The sequence below is a fragment of the Blennius ocellaris genome (assembly GCF_963422515.1).
Source record: "Blennius ocellaris genome assembly, chromosome: 6".
Classification (NCBI taxonomy): domain Eukaryota; kingdom Metazoa; phylum Chordata; class Actinopteri; order Blenniiformes; family Blenniidae; genus Blennius; species Blennius ocellaris.
The window spans coordinates 26,170,390-26,196,880 of NC_137655.1; the positions used below are offsets into that span (position 1 = coordinate 26,170,390).

The following is a 26,491-nucleotide window of genomic DNA, read 5'->3' on the forward strand; positions in this document are numbered from 1 at the left end:
TAAAGCTGATAACAAAGGATAAACAAGCCAAGCAGATTAAATAATCAACATGAGAAAACAAGAGCAATGCTGCAATCCGTCTGACTTCAAGATGTCTACTAATACTACCTGCACTGGGGTCCTAATTGTCGGTGCAATGAAATACCAGAAATTGTGCAAAGTTTTTGTTAAATCTCTTCGTTCTCCATGGGACTCATTAATCCCTCCCCAAAAAACATTTCACCTCGAATCCCAAAGTCACTGAAGTGACGCCATTATTTGACTTTTTCCACAACTCTTCTAAATGTTTATTATTCCGCCCTACGCAGTTGATCATCAACCTTTCTTTCTATTTCTGATGACATCTTTCTCAGCTCTGTATGGTGAAAGGCTCCGGCTGATCCCAGCTACCGCGGGGCGACCACACCATTCACCTGGTCAGGTCTCTGGTCCTTCATAGGGAAGCACCGAGCCACATTCTTTCACTCTCGATCCGATCCTGACTCCTGAATTTGGATATCTGCCAATACCGATTCCAATACCAGAGCTGTGTTTGCTTTAATATTCTTATTATCATTATTGTTGTTTCATATGAGGCAGTAATAAACTTCTCTCTGCAGTAAAACATGAAATGTAGGAATGTTTGCTTGTTTTCTCTCAAAAGACAACTTGAGGTTAGTAGAAGGTGAGAAAAGGAAGCAGTACAAACTATTTTTGTTCAGTTAGAACAATGTGGGGGTCTGCGTGACGTCATCTTCTCATAATAAACTTGTTATATCTATAAAACCTCAGAAACACTTTATTACTCTCTGGGGAAATTCTTTAGCAACGCAGGACAGACAGCAGTGTTTCCAGCACTAACGGTTGAGACTATTTTCAGAGTTTAACGTAGGATGCAGCTTCAAGGAGGTGTGAATCGCCTGCTACAGTGTGGAGGAGCTGCTTTTCATTGTTTTGATGCCGTGGTCATTGTTATCCTGCTCAGTGAGCTGGCCTTTTAAAACGACGACGCCGAGCTGCAGAGCGGCCGCCTCGCCGTACAACGTCTTTGCCAACAGTGCACGTTTCTGTGTTCAGTGGAGTTCAGTGCAGTGTTTTCAGCATAAAACCCACCCAAACAGCGACATGTGACAACATGAAAGGTTTTATAGCACAATGCTACTACGCCAGCCTGCGCGCTGGCTGCAAACTGTGGAATGGATTTCCTGACTTATTACTCAGCGTCTCATTGAGACCCGCCTCCGTTCAGGGAATCCATTCCACATTGTTCACCTGTCGGCGTACGACTGAGTCGACCTGGGTTCAAACGGTGAAACTCCCGCATCAACTCCTGCATCAACTCCCGCATCAACTCCCGCATCAACTCCCGCATCAACTCCTGCATCAACTCCCGCATCAACTCCTGCATCAACTCCTGCATCAACTCCCGCATCAACTCCTGCATCAACTCCTGCATCAACTCCCGCATCAACTCCCGCATCAACTCCCGCATCAACTCCTGCATCAACTCCTGCATCAACTCCCGCATCAACTCCTGCATCAACTCCCGCATCAACTCCCGATCCACAATGTGACCACAGGACATGCAAGAATGCTCCTCAGGGCCATAACCCTCCCAGTCTACCAGGCACTGGAGACCATGTCCCCGGCAACGAACATCCAACAACCGACGCACCAGGCCACCGTCCAACATCCTGGGTGGCAGAGGGAGATGCATGGGGGCGGGGGGGATCACTCTCCTCCACAGGTTTGACCTGGGACACATGGAAGGTCGGGTGAATCCACACGGAGGCAGGTAATTTTAAACGTACCACACTCTGGTTCTCTATTTCGAATGGTCCCACGAAGCATGAGGTGAGCTTCTTATAGGGCTTTTCCACCAGAAAGAACCAGGTTCTCCTTCAGGGCCGGTTCTTAAATGAGCACCACCAAACAACCGGTTCTTTTTCCACCGTTAACAAAGCCAAGTGAGAGCCACGTCATTGTGCCACTCCAAAACGTGACACGTCACTGATCTCACCGATCAGCACTGACAGCGCTCATAGAAGAACCAGGAGACGGACTGTCTTCATGGGTTTGGTCCAGCTCGCTCCCTCTAGTCTGTCCTGAACCTCGGATTCAGACCAAAGAGACAGAAAAACACATGAATGAGCTCAGCGCTTATTTTTCAACATGTGGGCATTACATTGAGAATTTCCACTCCTTTCACTTTATTTCTGGACGTGTCTGAATCAAATGCTTCAACACCAGGGACTAACAAAGTGTAGACAAAGGACAAAATCATCTGTGTGGTGGCAGATGACTCTACACACAACTTGAGCACATGCTGATGACATGACGCACGTGTCAAGAACACAAGAAAAGGCAACAAAAAGAGACATTGATCTCTACACCACTACCAAGCTGCCAACTTGTCAATAGCCCTCAACTTGTATGAACACAACAAAAACATTTATCTTGTTATTTCAGATTATTATTCAAGATTTCTTGAGCTGCTCCATCTTCCATTGACGACCCTCACACAGGTCATACAGAGACTCAAATCTACTTTTGCAAGGTTTGGATCCCAAATGAGGTGGTGAGTGATAATGGTTCACAGTTCCTCTGCGCAGAATTCAGAGAGCTACCAAGACAGCTGGATTTCAAACACACAACATCAAGCCCTCACCATCCTCAAGGAAACAGTCATGCTGAGAGATCAGTACAAACGGCAAAGAGCATCCTCAGGCAGGAGGATCCACTGATAGCCCTCATATCCTCTACATCACCTCCATGTGCCACGACTGGAGTCAGTTCAGCAGAACGTTTAATGGGGAGAAAAATCAGAACAACACTCCCTATGCCCGAGATGAATCTGCGGCCCAAATGGCCAGATAGACGGACTGGTAAGCGAAAGGTCGCAACGGAAAAGCTGAACAGGCGTTTTATTACAACCGCCGTCACGGGTCAAACCTCTTCTACCGCTTCAACCTGGCGATGCAAGTTGGACCAGGAAAGCTTTGGGTGACACCAGCTGTGGTGTCGGAGGATTGGATCACTCCACAGTCATACCTCATCAAAACATCACAAGGAGCTGTGCTGTGACGGAACCGCCGCTGTCTCCGGCCTGACCTGTCGCTGCATCCTGTCACAATCACCGCAACATCATCCATCAACAGTCTGGACCTGAAGACAGACACTGATGTGTCGTTTTCATTGCCTTTGGGGGGAATGGAAAAACAAAAGAGAGAAAAGTGTGCATGAAAGTTAAAATCAAACTGCTTCATGTTACAAAATTTGGATTAAGTTGAACATTTATCATTTAGTTGCATTGATAGAAAAGTGAAGCGTGAAGAATTGCGTTTTGGTTTGAGAGATGCCATAATTTGTTGTAGCACAAATCAAGAGTAAGTTTCACCCACCGGAAGAGAGAATCATTATGTTTTGTACTACAGAGTCCAGGTAGGAATCTTTTGATATTTGGAAATTTGCTAAGTGTTTTTGTTATTTTTAATAGCATTGAAAAGGGTGAATATGTCTATTTTGGTTTATATGAAAACACACATCTACCTTAGTCGCAATCCACGACAGTGATGCTTTATAGCAGTTTAAGCTGCGTTACGGTTGAAGGAAAACCTACACGAGTGTGAGCGCATGTCGTGGCTGATGTCGGATTGTTTGTGTTGTCAATAAAGGAAATTCACGGGGAGAAAGCCTTCTCTCGATCATTCCACAGGAGAGACGCCCTAAAATCCAAGGTCAAGGGCCCCCTGAAGACACGTGTCCTCTCTTCAGAGGGACCAGTTGATATTGAATGAATCAAACATCAAATATGTTATGATTATTTAGAAGCAAATAACTGAACCAATACAAAGTTGTATACAATATAAATACATATATACACATGTATATAAGATGTATACAAGATAACTATTAAATCAGATTTAAAGTACTTCAGGCACCACAAACAGTCCAGTTTCATCCTGAGTGACCAGACTGGGGAAATATTGATATAATAACCTTTAAATTTACACTTTAAAGTGTTTCTTTGTTGTGTCACAGTGTACGGAATGAGACTGTCTATATTTTTACAAGATCAAACAGTTGGTACTAAAAATTATTACAATCTCAACATAAAGTAACTTTTAATGAAACATTCTGGAGCAAAATACAATGAAATATATATATAAAAAAAAAAACTTGTATGAATCTTATATAAGCTCCTTGCTTGGTGGGAACAGAATAGAGCTTCTTGGTGGGTTTTGGCCCACAGGCCTTGTGTTCTCTGCTATTAAGGGAACGTGAAACACAAAGTGCGCAGAGTACTCATGACGTCAAAACCCTCCTCCACCCGGTGTGCTAGGGTCCATGCAATCTGTGCTCCTGGGTTAAAAGCAAATAAAATCCAGAGGCTCAGAACCCCTGAAATGAAACATAAACTACTTTAGGAAAGGTGGAGAACGCCGGCAGCCGAAGTGGAGATCGTTTTGCGATCACTACGTTACGTTATGGAACATTAAGGAAGTGAGCCCAGAGTGTTACGATATGTGGAAACCACGGAAGGTCTGAGGGAGACGAGCTTCACAGAGCAGCACCGTGCTGCGGGGAAGCGAAGATGATTTAGATCTCAAAACTAATGTCCTGACACCACAACGTTTCAATATTTGAATAATTGGGCCCTGCCCAAGTATTTTGGTCATTTCAGTGTTGCTCAGCATGAAATGTTCCAGGAAAACCTGTCCGTTGTCCTCGTTCAGCAGGTTGTAGCTCATTAAGCTGTGTTAACAGTTAAATATGTATCCATGCAGAGTGACGTGTCGCCCAGTGTCTTACTGGGTCTGCTGGTCACAGGTTCTACTGGACTTGTTTCTGTTTAAAAATGGAATTGTTGTTGAAGTGCTTTTCTCGTGTGGCATTTGAATTTTGATCGAATAAGAAAATTAAAGTCAGTTCAGGTCTGAAGCCTTTATTCACGAATGGACTGATGTGTATGTGTGTGTGTGTGTGTGTGTGTGTGTGTGTGTGTGTGTGTGTGTGTGTGTGTGTGTGTGTGTGTGTGTGTGTGTGTGTGTGTGTGCGTGCGTGCGTGCGTGCGTGCGTGCATGGTGATAATGATAATAAGAAAAGGGGAAATGTTGAAGTCAGGAATGTTTGTCCTCAGTAAGTTATCTGATGCAACCTGGTTGGATAATACCAACATGCCCCTCGAGCTTCCTTTGTGATCTTGAGGCACATAAACGAGCCGTGTTACAGTCATTAGTATCATTAGTGTCCTTCACTGTGACCTCCCATGTGTACCAAACACACTGGTAAATAAACAGGCCAGGCCTCAGGTGAGCGGTCTGGCTCCACGTACTGTACAAGCGTCTAATTATGACCCAGTGGCCAGAGTGAGGGATTCTCCAGAGATCGCCATTATCTGTCAAAGTGATCACGACTCTCTGCATACCTTTGGCTCTGGACACCAGAGAGTTTCACGTTAATTAGCTTTCTGACTTACCGAAACAAGGGATAAACATGGTCAACAGATCATTATGCTTTTTGTCCTCTGAGAGCAATTAAACACAATGTTGACACAAGGAGACACGCTCAGCCAGTCGACTTTCACGAGAACAACAGGAGCAATAATCATTGGACAAATAAAGATCGGCAAAGTTAAACAACCAAAACAAAAGTTAATTGGAGTGCTTTCATTTTGAGGAAACAACATGTTTTAGTCTGTATCCATGCAAGTGAGAAATATTTAACATGGACAGAAGAAACAAGTAAAATACTAAATACATAAACACATGTAATTTTTTAATTTTAGTAAATCACATTGTCTTATATAAAATATTCTGTACCATTAAAATATATAGATGGATGGATGGATAGATGGATGGATAGATAGATAGATAGATGTTTCACCTCCTCTATGTAAGCCAGATGTTTCATCTCCTCTCTGCAGGCCAGATGTTTCATCTCCTCTCTGCAGGCCAGATGTTTCACCTCCTCTATGTAGGCCAGATGTTTCACCCCCTCTCTGCAGGCCAGATGTTTCGCCTTCTCTATGTAGGCCAGATGTTTCACCTCCTCTCTGCAGGCCAGATGTTTCACCTCCTGTCTGCAGGCCAGATGTTTCACCTCCTCTCTGCAGGCCAGATGTTTCATCTCCTCTCTGCAGGCCAGATGTTTCACCTACTCTCTGCAGGCCAGATGTTTCACCTCCTCTCTGCAGTCCAGATGTTTCACCTCCTCTCTGTTGGCCAGTTGTTTCACCTCCTCTCTGTTGGCCAGTTGTTTCACCTCCTCTCTGTTGGCCAGATGTTTCACCTTCTCTCTGCAGGCCAGATGTTTCACCTCCTCTCTGTTGGCCAGATGTTTCATCTCCTCTCTGCTGGCCAGATGTTTCACCTCCTCTCTGCAGGCCAGATGTTTCACCTCCTATCTGCAGGCCAGATGTTTCACCTCCTCTCTGCAGGCCAGATGTTTCACCTCCTCTCTGCTGGCCAGATGTTTCACCTCCTCTCTGCAGGCCAGATGTTTCACCTCCTCTCTGCTGGCCAGATGTTTCACCTCCTCTCTGCTGGCCAGATGTTTCACCTCCTCTCTGCAGGCCAGATGTTTCACCTCCTCTCTGCAGGCCAGATGTTTCACCTCCTCTCTGCAGGCCAGATGTTTCACCTCCTCTATGTAGGCCAGATGAGGCCAGCTCCTGTTGTCTTGGCTGTAAGCGTCCCGTTGTGGTGAGTAGTGGATTGGCCAGCAGTCATGAGCACCTGGCTTACTGGCCACGGTCCTGGTGGGCCGGTGTTTATGGGGGCCGGTGTTCATGGGGGCCAGTGTTTATGGGGGCCGGTCACCTGGTCGCCACTCACAGGTGCAGATTAACACTCAGGCTGACTCCATTATGGAACGCGGACTGATGTGAACCCAGAAATGTAGTGTGACTGGAATCCTGTGTGCATCTGTGGTCTGAGCGGTCAGCGGACGAGCAGTGGCCTGGAGGCAGACTGTGAGCAGGCTAACTCGCTGTAGCCGGCTAGCCGGTTAGCTGGTTAGCTCCAGCCCCGGTAAAGTTACTGGCAAAGCTGATAATATACTGTAATACAAGGATCACTGAGCCTCACCTGGTCTCTGAAGCGACGTGTGAGACATGGAGCTGAGCCACACCGGCAAGTTGCCTTCATGAACCAGGAGGGAGTCATGATGAACCTCCACTGCTTTAACCAGGTGGGTTTTCAACATTACATGTTTCTCCATATAAGAGCTCCTTTCAGGATCAGATGACCTCCAGAGGAAACATCCAAGTGATCTCCAGCAGTGATTCACAACTGATTTGAGTTTAAAGCAGGGGTGTGAAACATGAGGCCCGTGATCCAAAACTGGTCCACAAAAAGCTCCAATCCGGCCAAACCACTGAGTAAACTGTAAAAATGTCTCTTTTTTTTTTCTATAAAATATGGCTTCATAGATGCATTGAACAGAACTAGAGCTAAATTCATCTTCTGGAGTGATCCCACCAACGCTTGAATAAGCGTCACTGTGGAATGAGTGTAAGCAGCAGCCCCCGGCGCCGGGCCTGACACAGCCCGGCCCAGGTACTGGACTCACCAAAAGTCAAACAGAAAACCAAAAGCATCAATAACAGAAGAGAGTCAATTAATGAAACGAATCAATGGAAATAATCAAAAACAACAGATATCAAAACAGAACTAATGAATAAACTAAAATAATGAAATGGTCCATGATGTCCAGCAGCGGCAGGTTTAACGCCACCTGACCACCACAGAACACAAACATGAGGTGAAGAAAACTAAACCCAATGACTGTACAGAACTAAATCAAAATAAACTCAAATGACCGTACCGAACTAAATACATGCTGGATGCCGTGATCCCTCAGGAGATACGATCCTCCGTGTGCTACTCAACCGCACACCCGGAAGCAGCGCTCACATTTACCAGCTGGAACCGGGCGACAGCGGCGAGGAGACTGTGCAGAAAATGCACAAGAGCAGGCAGCCGGAACGCACCTGAGGATTTTACAAGGTCGCTCCTCCCCCGGCCCGGCAAGAGGCCGGGCTGGACAGGCCAGAGAATGTGTGCGCCTCAACGGCAATGCAGTACAGCTAGCGCCCATAGTGGCCTGGAGGGAAATAACAATTCTTCAATATTGCATCGGCCGTAAACCCTCCTCTGGTTTACATCAGCCGCTTTGCGTTCACTGGTTGTTTTGTTAACTGCTTTTTTGAAACGTCTCCCGACAAGGTGCGGACGCTCCTCTCATTAAAGAGGAGGACATTCAGCAGCAGCTGGACGCTGCTGATGACGAGGAGAAATTTAAGCTGCGTCATGGAGAAAGAGGCTCAAGGCTTGTACTCGGATGGCCGTCTTCTTCACCCGCGTTGTTCACAACCCCGCCCACATTTTAACCAGATTTCTGTGGTGGAACCAGAGAAAGCGTTGGGCTGGGGGCCCTTTGCCGTACCCCCCCGTACCCCCCCGCCCCGCCACGCCCCCGCCACGCTCCGGCATGCACTGCAGTGGGACGGCGGCTTTTGTGAACACGCAATACTGTTCTTTTAATTTCGGGAGGTGCTGCTCCTGGTGACGTGTGCATTTTTTAGTATTGAAAAAACAAACAGGACGCCATGTTTTCTTGTGTCTATTTGTGGTTCTGTCCAATCCCTCATTTTTTTCTGAAGGATCAGTGTTAATCTCTGAGGGGGCTGACCCAGTGACCGTTCCCCTGTGATAACCCCCCCCCACAGCACACACACACACACACACACCCTCTTGAAGACCCAGATGTTGCGGTGGGATTTAAAGCATCGCTGCTGCTGTTATCGTGCGTTTCCATCTTAACTTTGTGTTTCCTGCAGCTGCTCACCATGTCTGACCTGCTTAATGGGTCTCTGTCAGGACCAGGGTCTGGCTTTAGGTCTTAGTGTGAGGATGTTCGTGAGGGTGGACCACTCAAACACCGTCACATAATGCGCGGTCCTCACAAGGACACCAGCAGGAACATGTGTGTGTGTGTGTTTGGCGCTTCTGTGGCTAAAAGCAGCAAAGGGTTAAGAAGCTTTGTGATCCGTCGGAGTGCTTAAAGTGAGTGAGGGGGCCAGAACCAGTGAGCACCAGAGAAGGGGACATGGACCAGAGGACACATGGCGGGCTGAGGGAGCGGAGGCCGAGCCGGGTGAACAAACAACATATTTAAAAGAAGAAAACAAAGAGGAGGCGGAATGAAGAGAGAAGGAGCAAGGTTGGTGGAGAGCAGATTAGGTGGGGTTAAAGAGGATTAGTGTCAGTTTCGGTTTGCTCGTAAACCCACGATCCATGTCAGCGACCAGCGGTGAAGCCATTCATTTCAGACATCAGACTGTGAAACATCCCTGCGGAGGAAGCTGGACCACAGGAGGAGGAGGAGGAGGAGGAGGAAGAGGTAAGACACGCTGATTTAACAGTTCAGACTACAGACTGTGTGCAACACTGGACCCGAACCTGCTTTCACAGGACTTTCAAACAACCATTGATTTCCTGAGGGAGAGGCGTTCAGGTACAGCAGTAACAACTGACGGGATCTACAGATAAAGCACAGATCCACATTTGATTCTATACAGAACTGCATTTGTTTTTATGGCTTTATTTGCCTGTGTGGATACGTGGTAATTACATGTATCTGAGAATATCATGGGAAATGTAATTGCTTTCTTAGCGATACCTTCATACACATATATGCAAGGCAAGGCAAGGCAAGTTTATGTATCGAGCATCATTCAAACACAAGGCAATTCACAGTGCTTTACAAAGAAATGAAAGAAATACAGACTAAAAGAAATACATTAAAGCTTTAGAAAAAATGAAAGAAATGCATTAAAACAAATAATGAAGAAAAGTACAATGAGTAAGGTAATAAGATAAGTTTAATAAAGTAAGTAGAATGTTGTTTTTTTTAAACTCAAAAGCCTGTGCAAATAAGAATGTTTAGTCCTGATTTAAAAGAGGTGAGTGTTTCAGCAGTCTTCAGTTCCACGGGTGAGGAGGTAGGAACTAAAAGCTGCTTCACCTTATTTGTTTCTGATTCTATGCATATAACAGAAGCTAAAAGGTTTCAAGCAATTTTTAAATTGTGCTTTTGATAAATCTGGCTCTCAATTTCAAAAAGGATAGAAAAATATTAAAGATTTTCAAATGCGCCATAAGCAAAAAGTATGAGGAATATAAAGTATTGAAATAATAAGTACAAACTAGTTTCAGTATTTGAATTAGAAGATAAGATCAGCTCCACAGTGTACAGAAGATATGGAAATAAGGATGTTGAAGACATATATTTTGAAATATGAATATTTAGCAATAAACAAATTGTCATGTCTTATTGATGAATTCACACTGGATGTGTGTGTGTGTGTGTGTTTCCTCTGGGTACTCCCCCACAGTACAAAAAACATGCACTGGGGGTCCCTGAGCAAGACCCTCGGCCCCCCAGCTCTACGAAAACACTTGTAAAAGAGATTATTAATCTCAATGTGGTTCTCCCGGCTAAATAAAGGCTAAAATAAAATAACTATGAATACACGGGCATTTGTATGGACAGAGGAGCACGTTGGATTGTTTTGACTATAAAAATACCATGTCCCAGGAGAACCTGGACTGGGAGTCATGACACTTCGTCTTCTTCTGCACTTTGTCTTCCTCTGCAGAAGAAGACTTTACTGCGGCTGTGGCGAGCATGCACAGTAGCAGCGCTTCAGAAAAGTTGTGTTTACCGTCCGTTTCCACGGCGAAGGCGGCGTAGCATTTAAAAAAAAATGTCCACCTTGGGAGCTGCTTTACAAAAGCTGTTTTCAGTGTCTCAGCGCACGTTATCATGTCAACACAAAAGGCAACGAAGGTTTTCAGTCTTGTAAACAAACACTTAGTCACCAACTACCCAGACCTGCACAGGAACAACATGCAAACTGTCAAGTGGTGACGTTCTCACTGTGAAACCTTCAATCAACGTTTTTATCTACTGAGGACATAAACGACTTTTATTTTAAACAAGCCTTTAAAAAAAATGCTGCATCTTTGTGTATAAAAGACCGATGGACCTTCAGGAAAATGGTGTTTTCCACTTGATTTGCACTTTCACGTGCAAAGAATGCGAAACAGACAATTAGATACTTTATATGAGAATCACAATTTTCCACGAATTGCAGCCATTCTCTTTGTCTATTTATTCTGATTTCAGCATCACAGTAATGTCACTTCCCTCATAAAAGAGTGATAACAAAGAGTGATAAACTCCTTATACAGCATCAAAAGAGTGAGATTGGAGGAAAAGATTTGTTAGTTCCTTGATAGGAAGTACATTGGGTTTACAGCTACAACTCCTCTGAAAGCCAATATGAACAAATCAACATTACAAACTTGAGTAGAACAGTTTGAATATTCAGAAAGAAATCTGAGTAGTTGGTCATTATTTGACAGCTTCATGTTAACAAATCATTGAGAACCATCTCATGTGATTGTAGCACTTCCTGTTACAGCATCTTGCTGCTATTTTGAGGTCTTTAGCCTCTTATCAGCTTCCGTTTCCTGTCACACTGTCTAGCAAGAGCTTCAATTAGGCCTGAAAGACAGTCAAGTGATGAGGTTACACAGATTACTGTGTGACTGGGTGAGGCGTTCACATGAGGCCTGAGCCACTTCCTGTCGGTGGTTCTGTTAAGATTCCCTTCATGGAGGTGTGTCTTTATCTTAATGAATGAAGTTCTTTTGTTTTGCATTGCAGAGTATGATTATTAACCTTAACGCTGTAACGGGAGAAACACCTGTCATAGTTACAGGGTAGGGGGGGGGTGTCACATTGAATTAGCAGCTTTTGTGAATAGTTTTTTAATTGTTTTAGACTAACAGACATTTTTTTGAAAATGACACGGGTCTTCCAGGTTCACTCCTACCATTTACACCGTAACTTTTTCAAGTTGAAACTGAAAACCCTTGTTGCGTTTTGGGTGTACGTTTACACGGTGACAGTGCTCAGAGCCACTAAAGGTGCAACTTTTTGAAACGTTCCTACTCAGTTAACTTTTCTGAAATGCTGCTATGGCACATGGGCACAGTAATAACAATAATACTAATAATAATACTAATAATAATACTAATAATAATAATAATAATAATACACATGGCGTTGTAATAATAATGGCTTGGATTTATATAGTGCTTTTTTTCAAGGGGATTTAAAGGCCTAGTGAAATGTAAAACACTACTTTGCAAAAAACGATAGTTGGGGTTCTGCTTATAAGGTTCCTCCGACTCTGCCCCACCATTGTATCATAACAAAGTTATTTGAATTTTGAATCTCCAGCCGAGGAAGTCGGGGGAATCCTTCTTCGTGGTCGTGATGTCATGAGTTGTGCAGATCTCCATCTGTTGTGTTTATATCGGCTTGTTTCCTCTTAAATATCCAAGTTTTAACAGTGTTTTGAAGTTATAGTCGGCGTTTTATGAGCCTTGAAGAAAGATTGAGCCTGGAAGAGACCAGAGAGGAGAAAAGGAGCACAGGCGGCGGGAGCGGCTAGCTCGGGCGGCTAGCGGTTAGCGGGAGCGGCTAGCTCGGGCAGCTCGTAAACGATCAAGTAATACCTGGACTCATCTTGGGTGATTCCACAGTCAGAAAAGCTCTTGGACGTGTTGGATCCAGGAAGCCGGTCGTTCTGCCAAAAGTCCGGAGCCTCAAAGCCTCAAAGGTGAAAAGTGGCGGCTGCTGAGGCGAGGAGACGAGGACGAATGGAGGACGAAGCATCTTCTGCTTCCTCAAACATGTTCCAGACGGGGTCACCGATGGCAGAACCACCTTCTGTGTCTTCTTCATCAATCACTGGCTTTGAAATGACCATGATGATGAAATCTGGTTCAATTCAGCCTCTTCGTGGTCAAAACTCTGATCCTCCATAATGTAAACACAACTTGGGCGTGTGCACATCTCGTGATGTCACTCTGTTATTGTCAGAAGCTCCGCCCAGCAGAGGAAATAGCGCCGTTCATCGGCTATTTTCTAGCAGACTGCCATGTTTTAACATTTGACCTTCAGCCAGTTAGCAGGAAAACGTCCCTAGAAGAGACACCAGAGTGTTTTGGAGGTGGAATTCTCATTTCACTGGGACTTTAAAGCGCATACAGAAACCATTATTCATTAACACCAGTCACAGTAAGCTACGTTGCTGCCACAGCTGCCCTGGAAACAGCCCGTCCGACCACCACCAACATTCATGCCCATTCATATGAGGCAATGTGGGTAAAGTGCCTTGCCCAAGGACACAATGACAATGACTTGGATAGAGCGGGATTAGAACCAACCCGTTGGTTATTGGACAACCCACTACCACTGAGCCACGGTCGCCTCGAACTAGTAACTAGTTCTTCTGCACGTGCTCAGTAGATGGTCAACCAGAACAATCTTTTCCTCCGTTGGGTCATGACTGCCAGTCCTTATTCTCCTGGAACTTGGTTGTTTTATTTTGACAGTCACCATAATAACAATGCACCTTGGTGTCTCTTCTCTACCATGTCCATGTTCTCCCACTGTTAATGTTGAAAGTGTATTGTTCTCTGCCGCATGTGTGTTTTTCTCTTTTAAAAGCACCTCTGAAATGACTGTGTTGTAGTTGGTGCTACATAAATAAAGTTGAATTGAATAAAATTGCTGCACGTGTGTGTGTGTGGGTTCAGTCAAAAACAAACAGCACCCACTACTGGCCCAACGTGAAAAATGCAACGCATTCAGTTTTTCATGTAACTTCGTTTTCAAAATGTTGCCGGGTACAAACACAAAAACAATCTGTTTTCATTTGAAACATTGTCGTGTAAACGGGGCCTCAGTTTTCCAAACACAAACACAAGAATCTAGCAAATGTCCAAAACTTACAAAATGACTGAACACTAACAAATTCACTGAGGATGTAGTGAAGTGTCCACAATACTGGCACCTTATCTGTTTATTTGAACGAGGAAGTCAGTCGTATGCCTGACACGAGCATCAGGAAGCCAAAGAAGAGAAATTTAAGAATGGTAAAAATCCATAAATAACCCAAAATATGGTTTAAAATCACACTGTCTTCATTGTAATTTCTATCAGTTGCTGGCATTGGGTCTAAGACTCAGTGTACAATATTCCAAGTACAAACATGTTTCAGAAAGTTTTGCGTGACATGGCAACCTATGAATTGCGGTGAGGCGAAACCGTGACCATAAACTGCCTGGATTTAATATGATAATCAGAATTATTGAAGAGTTGTGGCGTCACTTTTTCCTTCTCTTCTTCCATTTTCAGTGGAGTAAACCTTCTCTCCATCTCGTGTGACTCCAGATAATCACAATGAGGCAGGCTCTGGAGGAAGGTGAGACACACACACACACACACACACACACACACACACACACACACACACACACACACACACACACACTGCTCCTTGTCTCTCAGATGGATCAAAATGAAAGAATTCCCTCCCTCTTAATAAAGTAGTTCTCTGCTATTCTATCCTAATGTCTTATGTGAGTTCAGTTTCAATCTCAAACTCCACACCAGAGCTTTAATTTGAATTTAATCTGGTCTCAACCCCTAATTCTGACAGTATTAGTCTCTCTGTAGGAATCAGGGCTTCTCCCTCATCCTAATCCCGCCCATCCCAAATACTCTTTTCTTCTAGCTTCTGCTCAGGTCACACTTCCGGCCCTAAACGTTAGCAATGACATTCTGGACACCCTGGGATATTGTGATCCACCAGTGTGATATGTCATGTTTCAGTACAGTGAGGCCTCCTCATGCTGTTTTAAAAACCAGATGCTCTGACAGAAACAACCGAGAATAGTTCAGTAATTATGTTATAATACATTGATGTTACATATCAAACTAGACAAGTCAACATTGGCTGTAAAAAAAATATTCAAACAAAATCAAAACACGACTGTATTGCCAACCAAGTGAATCACCAAATATCAAAATCATCATAGTGTAATTTTGGATACAAACTACAATGAACAACAACAGACATATTACAGGTAATGATCATAATAAAAGGTCTTGTTTTTTGAGCAGAAGACGAAACGTCTTGATTTAGGTAAATCTTCCTCAGACAATGTTTACAAATGAATATAATGAGAGCCTTAAAAAGACATAAGCTCGTATTGGGCTTAATTTGAGTTTTGACTCAAAAATCTGAATGGTCTATTTTTAAGACAAATTGGAGGCTGGTGTTCTGGACAGACAATCCACAGATATAATAGCTTTGAGGCAAAGCGATCGCCAGAAAGAAAGAAAAAGAAACCTGCAGAGATGCACAAATGTTGATATTTGTAAGTTTCACGTGAATAGAAGAGGTGAAAAGAGTCACATTAGAGGGCTGCTTACATCAGGGGTTTTTGAGGTCTAACTTCAGGTGGAGTCACTAAGCTCATCATCATCATAATTAGAGTATGAGGGCTTCAAGAGGACGGAGAACAATGGTGCTTCTCAAGGCCATAAATAACATTAGTGCCCATCTGGGGCGACTGCAGCTTCGTTTGAAGAGCTTGTGGTCTTCCAATCTCAAAGTTGAGAGCTCGCCGCTCCAGTTTGCCACGCCCACATGTCAGAGTGTCCTGAATGGGGTAATAAACCCAAGTATAGCTCGATGGAGACCGGCCATGTTGTATGGCCTCCGCTGTTGTGTGTTAAGAGTGAAAAAGCATGTTGAGGGAAGTCCACTTTACCATTGAGCATTGTATCAATTCTACCAAGTTCACTTGAAACCAGTTGTCCAATGGAACCACTCGACCATTGGTGTCGGCTGATCCTCATTTGGCCAAATTTTGCTTTGTCCTCGTCAACCTTAGTTGGATTTTGTTCCCTTTGGAGCTGCTTCTGTTTGGGAGCCTTACAATCCAAATCAAGGGGTGTTACGTTAACTGCTTCTCTTTCCAGGTTTTAATTTATCAGTAAATAGGAACTTAATATTGGTATCTGTAGAACTCTATGCTTCAATGTCTTACCTTCCCTATTCTTCATTCCCTGAACAATCGACCAGTTACAACAGGTTTGTTTGTGTTTGTGTGTCCAGGCATGAGTGAGGTGCTATCCAGCATGGTGGACGACATTGGTCAAGCAGTCAGCAGAACCATGAGTGGCGGTCATGTTCTACATGAACTGCTGAATGCACCGTGGCTGCACGCCCTGCTGAAGGTGATCAAACTCAAGACTCCTGCTCCACAACAAACACACCATTACCACCGGGCTTGGTCATGAGGGGATTTTTGCTTTATTTATGCTTTTCTATTAAACCATTGACCTTTCTGTGCTTACTGTGCCCCGCGATGCTAATCTGGATCAAGTGAAGGGATGGATTGCATACACATTAAGAGATGACTGTGCTGTAACAAGTATTATATAAATATATTTTAACTGACTGGATCTTATCTGTAACTGTCCAGCACAATGTACAGGGCACTAAAGAGGCGAAGAGGCGAGTACAGGCAGGAAAGAGTGAATAGAGATGAGTGTCGATGCTTGATTTCTGACAGAAGGTGCTGTAAGATTTTCTCTTTACTTCTGCATGTTTCAATCCGGGCGAAGTCATAAACGGATCTGTAATGATCAAAGTTTCCACAATGATTTAGTACAAGTACCGATCGGGCCTCTTCTCAGCATTAAGCTTTTAAAAAAGGGCCCCTTGACAGCAGCCCAGGGATGCTGCTCCATCTGGTCTCGGGGGGGGGGGGGGGGGGGGTCTTCTCTGCACTCTCTGTCTGGTGCCTTCCGGGTTGGGGCGTAGCTCTCGTGGGGTGGTTCACCGGGGCCTCCTCTGGTCTGAGGACTGGGACGGCAGTGTCCGGGCCCGATGGCAAGCTATGATAGAAGCCATGGATGTAGTGACATAAGATATGGGAATTGTTGGTGGAATATTAGAGGAGCCAGAGATGGGGAGATGAATACAGATGATCCAGTGTGGTGACCCCTCAAGGGAGTAGATGAGAGATCAGGAACTTCATTGACATGTTTCCCATCTTGTTCTGTGCAGATTTACGAGTGCCTGGTGCGGTTTCAGAGGTTGACACCAAGCCCCTTCTTGCCTTACGCGTCTGGACTTTCACATGAGGTAAACACACAAGCACATGGTCTGTATGTTTCGTGAAGATCGGGTGCTGGTAACCAACAGACATGAGAACTCACCATTTTGGTGGGTTGTCTGTGTGGGGAGGAGTGCATCACCAGTGTCCCACTTACTTGGGCCTGAACAATATGGTTGTGGTTGTCCGTTTGTCCGTTTGTCCATTTGTCCATTTGTCCATTTGTCATACAGTGCTGGTCGAACTCAGGTCAGTCAGTTAATATCTTTTACATCCCAGCCGCCCCCCCTCTCATAGTGTGAAGGAAATTCTCCCCAAAAGAGAGGAATGAGGAAAAATGATAAAGAAATGTAAAAAAAAAAAAAATGCTCGGTATTATAAAATGAGGACGTATACCATATATCAAAATCCTTCCCCAAAGTAATCTCTATCTCATTGTTTACCAGCCATAAGATATTGATACATATTTGTTTGTAGTATTAACTAGTTTTTAAAGATCCTATATGAGTGTGGAATTGTGAATTCCTGTGTTTCCCTTTCCTTCACTTTCAGATCATAGCTGCACTACAGCAGACTCACCGTCCTTCAGCTGAGGCAGTGGAACTCTTCAGCCTCCTCAGCTCTCCCCACATACAGGTCGGTTCTGTCATTTACGGCTCAGATCAGATTTCGGTCCTCTGACTTGTGAAAACACCAGCTAACTGTTTGCGTGTCCTTCAGGCCCTCCTTTCATCCCACGACAGCGTGGCACAGTCCGACTACGGCCCGGTCTTACCGCCTCTTCCCGATGACCTGCCTGAGGACGAGGAGGCCGTGAGGATTGTTTGTCTTGTGAAGAATAACCAACCACTGGTGAGAAGCAAGCATTTTTTTGTTTTTCTGTCTGCTTTTTATTTGGGGTTTGTGCTGGCAAAATATGACTTTACAACATATTTGAACGAATTGATAAAATGACAAAATCTAAGTGCAACATTTGCTGTAACTTTCCCATCTTTTTGAGCAAATGTGGGAGCATTATTTTTAAACTGAGAAATGGTAGAGAAAGCCATGTGGGTTCTCTGTTTCAGTTTTGCTAAACTCACCAAATAATTTCATCAAAATCTCTTCAGTGAAGCGAAAAAGTGTCGACTGTCCTTGACATGCCAAATAGCTTTGCAAATAAAGAAAACAAAACATTGTTCCCTGACTTCTTTTACCAATGTTGATTATGTACACCATGAAGACCACAATTACATTTTCCAAAAATTGACAGTATTTTGCAGGCGATAGGTACATACTTAACCAGCTTCTAGAATTCATAGCCATTACTATTTTAGAAGTTGTTTTTAAGACAATGGCATTCATCAAGTAACCTCTAAACAAATACTGAAAAATGTTTTTTCAATTAAATATACTCAGGCTTTGTCTACATGACAATGTTTCAAGTGAATACAGTTTTTATGTTCTTGTTTCAGAAAACAATGTAGTTCACATGCCAGGCCAGGAGTTAGTGTTGATAGTTGTGTTGTAATAAAACCACACACACACACACACACACATACACACACACACACACACATGCACAGAGAACAATACACTATAAACATTATGAGTGGTGAGTTGGATTGCTATTCCAGTGACTCTCACCTATAAAACTACCAAGTCCCAGGAGAACATGGCCATTGTTGTTATTGTCCACAGGAGAATTGTTTACCATGACCATGGTGCGCATGCACAGTAGCAGTGTTTCAGAGAAGTTGTGTTTTCCCCCGTTTCCAAAGAGACAGAGTCAGGCCATTTGGAAAAATGTCCACCTTGGGAGCCATTTTCAAAAAGCTGTGTTATCAGTGGCTCCGTGTACCATGTTGTGTAAACAGACACTCAAAAGGAAATGACAATTTTCCATTTTCCATGAAAACATTGTCGAGTAAACGGAGCCTTAGTCACACTCTTCATCCAAACAAACTTACTCTTCAAAAAAAAAAAAAAAAAAAAAATTTCTCATCTTACCTTCAATAAGGGTGGAGAGGGGCAAACTGTAGGAGGCGATAGCGTGGGGGTGATTCGTAGCCGCTGGAGCAGCCTTCGCCGCCTCACGCTGGAACGCCTCGCCCCGGCGAGGAGGGCGTGGTCAAGGGAGGAAATCTCAGCCTCGGAAAATGAAGCCAGACTTCTGCCCGTCCACAGAGGAGGAGGGGGACACTTTCTTCCTCACTATCAGTCAACAGGAAGCTGCCGTCTTTGTCCCCAAAGCGCCGAGCTTTGGAAGAAAGGCCTCAACCAGTCAGCGCCCTCCGTGTTCACTCCGGCCACATGCACTGGTAAGAGCAGGAGGAGGAAGAACAGGAAGTTCTACATTCACTCATCCGTTTGTCTGTGAGCAAGTCACTCAATACCCACAGGAAGTGTGGGGAAGACGTCCATCTCATCTTCCAATCATCTATGTGTCATTTGAAGTTTCATTAAAAGGGAAAGGAATCCATCAGTTTATTCATCCATCCATCCATCTTGGACACTCCCTTTGTCTCGAGAAGGACTGTGGCGTTAACAAGAGGTGCACCCTGGTCTTACTACTCCCAGTTTTGAAGCAATACATCCACCTCTATGGTCAATCCAACTCTCAACCCAGCCTTTCAGTTTGGCATTTATTCCTTCAACTACTGGACCATCTGTTCATTTATCCAGTGGATGTATCAGAAGACTTTAACCAGTTCGTCCATCTCGTCTCTCTCATCTGAAACTTGACCAGTTTCCCCACATCTTTGTTTTTCTCTTGTTATTGTTCTTGTCACATTATTCATTCTTGTCGAATGTACCTTCAAGCTGTGCTCACACTTGTGGTATGGTTTCCTCAATTTGAGTAAAGAAAACAAACAATTCAATTACATTTTAGTCCAGTTTCTATTAATCTTGGTACTATCCATTTTTAGCATAAACTGCACTGAAACTAAAGGCATATCATAGACTTAACCTTCTCAAAACTGTTTGCTATACGAAATCCCAGCATATATTAAATGGAAAAAATGTTTTACATTTTCAGAAATCATGTAGAAATCCTTAAATGTGTCAAGAGATCCTGCAAGATGATAATGGCTCAGTCTCCTCACGGTATGCCCTATAGGTTGGTTCAGATGTTTCTGGTCCATGATGCACTCAAAGTGTCTTTGAACGACGTTTCACTCGTTCCGAAAGAGGGATTGCTTTCATGCCACAACTCGACCAACAGACCGTCAATCAAACCAAGTCTGAATCCAGCTTGTTTCCTGCAACTCATCATTTTTCCTTCTTCCATTTTTGTCTTTTTATGCCTCCCCTGTATTGCACCTTGTTTTCAGAGAAACACAAACCAAATGAAGACGATGGCGCCTCTACAGGGGCGAGCAGTGACGACTACGCTTACCCTCCGCCCCCAGTTCCAGCTTACACTGTCAGCCTTCCCAGCTCTCCCGTCTTGTACACAAAGGGGGTACCGGCTGGGCAATCCAGAAACGTTCCTACGCCTGGCAGGACTTCTTCTTGTCCTGGAATGAACCCTCAGCGACCTCCCACAGCGGCCACCAGTCCCGCAACGCGGCGTTCCACTCGTCAGCAAGGGGTTAGCACTCTCCCCTCTCCCGAGATGCAACTTGGCTGTCGCTCTGGACTTTATAACCAACAGCAGGAAGAACCTCTTAGTCATTATTTGATGCGCCACCCCTCCACCGCGCCCCATCACAATGGCCGCAGTCTACCGATGCAGCAGCTCCAACGTCGACCTCCTGAGTTCACCAAGCAGTGCAGCGTGGAGGAACTGAGGTCCACGGTTCAGACGGTCGCCAGCAGTATCGAGCACAGCAGCCGTGACGTGCGCCACCTCGGTCAAAGAATGGTGGCTGCCACCGAGATGATCACAGACAGCGTGGAGGAGAATGCCCAGGCGCTCAACCTGCTGGCTGAAGTGGTTGACAAGCTCCAGGGGCTCATTGTGGCCAAGAACCAGGAGCCGTCGCCTCCTCGACAACCGAAGCGCAGCCCTCCCCCGCCGCCCCCACGGATTTCTTCAATGTCCCCCAAAGCAGTCTACAAACCTCCCACTCCGTACCCACGCCCCATCGCGCCCACCTCTTCCTCGTCTTCCTTGTCTTGCTCCAGTTCTTCTTCCAGTTCCTGTGCAGACGGCTTCGCGATGTCACAGAGCCCAAAGTCAGAAAATGGACACAAAAAGATGGCGCCACCCTCTGGTGCCTCTCAGAAGGCAGGTGGGAGTGGAAGTAATGGACAGGTCAGGTTCAACAATAGAATAGTGTCGAGAGCTCCATCGCAGGACCAGGACTGCAACAACACAGGCTGCTTGAAGACCAGGAGGAACAAGAAGAGGAAGAAGAACAAGTAGCCAGACTAAAAACCGTTTCCTCTCTCTCCCTATTGGCCAGTGGAATTACATTGATATCAAAAACCCAATAGCTAATCAGAACATAATTCAAACACAGAAATGTAGAGACACGTTTTTTTTTCCTGGACATTTTTTTTCTTGGACAATAAATTTACGAGATTGTTTCAAATGTTGGATGTGACATTCTGAGCAGCAACACTGTAAAGGTAAAGATCTTTTTTTTTCTATTTGTTTTTTTGTCATTTTAATCAACCATCTATAAATACTGATGATCTGCTTTTCATTCATTTTTCATTCTTTAAAGTCTCTTCAGACAAATGTTCAGACACTTTTATCTTGTGGTGTTATTTCTATTGCTTTATTTCTTTCTTTCTTTGTTTGTTTACAAAACGTGACAGTTTATATAATTCAGTTTTGTTGATACTGAAGTCCGTTTTGTAAAAGGGGAATCCCCAGAAGCGCAATGCTTGTGGACAGTGACCCACAGTTTAATTACACATATAACTAAAAAACAGAAACAGCAAGATGCAGATTCTCAAAAGTAAAACAGAAATTAAAAAAAAAAATCACCCATGTTTGAATTTGAAGAGCTTCAAGAGGAAGAAAATGGAGTCTGACTGCCAATTGGTCACAAATGTCCGTTTCTAAACAAGACGGGTAAATGCCAACTGGCCGCTTGTACAGGAACTGCTTCCAGCAAAACAAACAGCTGTGGTGGACATTACTGCAGTCAGCATGCCAACTGCACGCTCCCTCAAAACCTGCGACATCTGAGGCATCGTGCTGTGTGATCAAACTGAACATTTCAATGTCTTTTATTGTGGCCACCCTCAGACACAACTGGTCAATATTCATGTTGTCTAATCAGCATCTTGATGAGCCACAACTGGGAGGTGGATGGGTTATCTGGGAATAGGAGAAGTGCTCACCAACACACATTTAGACAGATGTGTGAACAATATTTGAGGGAACTAGATGTTTGTGTTCAGCTCTTGAAAAATGGGAGCAAAAACAAGTGTTGTGTTTATAATTTTGTTTAGTATAGTAACAAGTGTTTCTCCCAATGGAGGTTGAGGACCGTGCATGTGGTTTGTGTCAGCCATCATGAATCATTGATGGGTTGTTCCGTCAGATTCCAGGTTACTTCCTCAGGTTTACCACCATCAGTGGCTTTCATTTTGCTCTATATATCAATCACCTCATTTCTTCATCTTCATTCATGCAGATATATACAAACAGCTGAACGGTCTGAACTTCTCCTACAGTTATTAACGGTGGTTAAAATTGGGGTAACTGTCTGTCAATCAGGGGGCAACTATAAAGAGGAATGAGAAGACTGGGGACATCTACATCGCCCGAGTGATTCACGGAGGACTGGCGGACCGCAGTGGTAAGATGAAACTCAAAAACACTGGCATCCCACTGTTTGGAGGGAGGGAACCAATATTTGGCTTCGTTGTACTGTTTTACTGTCTTTTTTCAATCAGAAATGGTAGAGAGGGTCAATCTGCAGGGCCCGAGGAGGAAAAAGTTGCTCGTGACATAATCGTGTTTGTGTGAGCTTCAGCTTGTTGTAAAAGAAAGGAATAATGTAGCGTGGTGCACCTTGAGGGAGGTCTCATTAAGAGTGGAGTGGGTGTGTTGGTGACATGTGGGAGGAGTGTTGGTGACGTGGTAAGTGTTAAAGGAGGAAGTGTGGTGATGTCATGGCGGTGAAATGTTTGACCGTCATTCTGAGTGAAGAATAAAGAAAACTGACTTGACAACTCTGTCCATCTCTTTAATGGCTTCCACAACAGCATCCTTTCTTACCATGGGTGTGTGTTTTTATCAGGCCTCCTTCATCCTGGTGATTTGCTAGTGGAAGTGAATGGAAACCCAGTGGTGGGCTTGGAGCCAGAACAGGTCATCCAGATACTGGTAGGTTCAATTAATTCTCTGACATAGCTGAGGCTATTACAATTAACACAAGAGTTACTTATCAAAGAAACAAATTGCTTTTTATTCATACTAACATGAAATAACTCAAATACTTTTTAAAAAAGTACAGTATGTGAAGCTGGTCCCCCACCCCTCGCAAAAATCTGTGAAAATAGTCTCAGTCGTCTGTGCTGCATTAGTGCTGGTTTGTACTGAAAGAATGATCGTTTGTGGGGTTTTACAGTGTACAGTGATGACATCACTCAGCCCCCACATTCTCCAAATCAGTAGCAGTGCCAGGATTTGGATTGTGGGTGGGCCTCAAGAAAACTGCATGGGCCAGTGAAAATAAGCCCCAAAAAACAACAGTTCCCCTTCATCTCCATCCACAGCGACTCAGTAGAGTTGTGCTGTTACATGATTGTACCCGTGCTCCACTCTGGACTCACTTCTGTGTGCATTCTGTAACGTAACCATCCTGAAAATATCTACATTTCTGCTGCCTGGCGTTCCTCACCTTTCCTGAAGTAGTTTAGGTTTCACTTCAGGAGCTCTGAGCCTCTGGTTCTTTATTTGCTTTTAATTTGTGGTTGTTCAGACGGGGAGACGGAGGATCTCTAGCGCCGGTGAGCGGACCCTACGTAACGGCGTGGATGACGATTTTGACGTCACTGCGCGTGGGGATCCACACATGGGGTAGATCAGGGGTGGGCAATCCTGGTCCTCGAGAGCCGCAGTCCTGCACATTCTAGATGTTTCCCTGCTCAAACACACCTGTTATCATGATGAGGCTCTGCAGAAAGCTTGACAAGGAGCCACTAATTGCTGTATTGATGTGAGGAGACATCTAAAACGTGCAGGGCTGCCCTCGAGGACCAGGATTGCCCACCCCTGGGGTAGAAGCTGCTGATTGGCTGAGAAGCTTTCACTCAAAGCTTTCCTCAGTTTGCTTATTGGATGAACTGCTAGAATGAAAATCACTCACTACTCACTGGGTCAAAAACATGGTCAAAACAGGTGGGCCAGGACCTACAATGGGTGGGTCCAGGTCCTACAATGGGTGGGTCCAGGACCTACAATGGGTGGGTCCAGGTCCTACAATGGGTGGGTCCAGGTCCTACAATGGGTGGGTCCAGGTCCTACAATGGGTGGGTCCAGGACCTACAATGGGTGGGTCCAGGTCCTACAATGGGTGGGTCCAGGTCCTACAATGGGTGGGTCCAGGACCTACAATGGGTGGGTCCAGGTCCTACAATGGGTGGGTCCAGGTCCTACAATGGGTGGGTCCAGGTCCTACAATGGGTGGGTCCAGGACCTGCAATGGGTGGGTCCAGGTCCTACAATGGGTGGGTCCAGGACTTACAATGGGTGGGTCCAGGTCCTACAATGGGTGGGTCCAGGTCCTACAATGGGTGGGTCCAGGTCCTACAATGGGTGGGTCCAGGACCTGCAATGGGTGGGTCCAGGCCCACCCGGGACCAATACTGGCCCTGAAGGTGCTCCAAATTGAACAAAAAATATCTTAGAAGTTGCTCCGTTGCTGCTGCACAGTGTGCATGCCTTCCACATCGCGCCCAGGCGTGATGTGGAAGGCATGCTTGCATTTTCTAATATTATTTATTTCATATCTTAAAAACAAAGGCAGCACAAACGGTAATTCTTTCAGCACAAACCAACACAAATGCAGAACAAATGATTGAGACCATTTTTGTTCAATTTGGATGTTGTGTGTGGGGCTGAGTGAAATTAGATTGACCTTCAAAATATTGTTTAATATATTAAAAACAAAAGCTGCACAAACAATAACTCTTCCAGGACAGACCAACACTAACGCAGCACAAACGATTGAGACTATTTTCACTGATTCTAGCGAGGGGTGGGGTTCCAGCTTCATGGAGGTGAATCCTGGGCAGTTATCGCAAATAAGTTGTGTGCAAGTTTAAAAAAAAACATAAAGACTTAATCACAATTACAAATCACTTCTTAAAAAGTATTTGAGATATTTCATGTTAGCATAAATAAAAAGCAATTCATTTATTTGATAAGTAACTCTCGTGTTAATAGTAATGGCCTGAGCCACGCCAGCTTTTGGCTAATTCATTTAATAATCTATTTTCTTATTATATTAAAAAAAAATTTGCTTTGCATTGACTTGTTGACAAACTTTTGAAGATTATTCATTCATTCATTTTATTTATTTCAATCACACTAATTAAATTTTTTTGATCAGTCCATTTTTATTTACCTGTACTCCTTTTGCTGTTTCGTTAACTCACACCTTTAAATTTCTTTTCTCACCATCTGTCAGATTAATTCTCACGGGACGATCCTGTTCAAAGTGATTCCAAATCCAGCTCAGTCCAGCAGCAGCCAGAAGCCGGTATGAAACTTCACCTTCTCACCAAAGGCTGCAGAAACATAAATGTGGGCAATAAATACAAAGAAAAGAAATGAGACATTAAAAAAATGTATGACTTTTGCTCCCATTAATCTCATAGTTTCTAAGCTACTGCTTTTGACTGCTAACGGGAAGTCTCCACCAGAATTTGATGATGAGATCTCCTGGTAATATATGAGACATAGACAACAATGTTATATCTAACAAATCATTCAGAGTTTACTGCAATCTGATAAGAAATAAATCTTTGTACTCATTCTGATTTGATGCATTTATCGTGTACTTTAAATCTGCAGTGTTTCAAAAGTTCATCCTTGATCTTTCCCACATTTTGTCACATTACAACCATGAATGTAAATCAGTGAGTGCAGTTGATGGCTGGTAGGCTCCGCCTCCTCTGGACTCAGATTTACATTATAAGAAGTGAAACGAGCTTCTTATTTCACTCTTCATCCAACAGCATCAACTGGTAAAGCTTCACATCATCAGCTAGCCTCTTTCAGTCACACTGACACCAACACAAACATAAACACTGGAACTTTTGTCCTACAAAGAAAGTTTCTTTTATAGAGATGGATAGTAGGGATGAGTGAGTACACTGTGTCTGTACTAGATGTGGGCGGGGCCTAAACCAGAAGTCGGCGGTTCAAGTGAAACTGGGTGGGGCTTAAATCGGTACATTATTTTAAGTCTGAAATTAATATGGATTGATCAGAAGTTGCTTTATTTATTGTTTATTTGAAAACTTTTTACAAAACAGCCTCAGAATTGAGATTCAATGTTTTGTAT

General features: G+C 44.2%; 1 protein-coding gene across 1 annotated transcript in view; it reads left to right on the top strand.

Moving 5' to 3' along the window:
• Positions 1-14,304: 14,304 nt before the first annotated feature.
• The window catches only part of LOC308131750 (MAGUK p55 subfamily member 4-like), a gene marked incomplete at both ends in the record, with an annotated part of 35,312 nt that continues 23,125 nt past the window's right edge, over positions 14,305-26,491 (top strand). Inside the window, 8 exons of the mRNA XM_080498583.1 lie at positions 14,305-14,326; positions 16,028-16,149; positions 16,985-17,062; positions 17,586-17,669; positions 17,754-17,885; positions 22,693-22,774; positions 23,219-23,304; positions 25,613-25,684. Coding sequence (XP_080354709.1) covers positions 14,305-14,326; positions 16,028-16,149; positions 16,985-17,062; positions 17,586-17,669; positions 17,754-17,885; positions 22,693-22,774; positions 23,219-23,304; positions 25,613-25,684 — 678 coding nt within the window. The remainder of the gene's footprint in view (positions 14,327-16,027; positions 16,150-16,984; positions 17,063-17,585; positions 17,670-17,753; positions 17,886-22,692; positions 22,775-23,218; positions 23,305-25,612; positions 25,685-26,491) is intronic.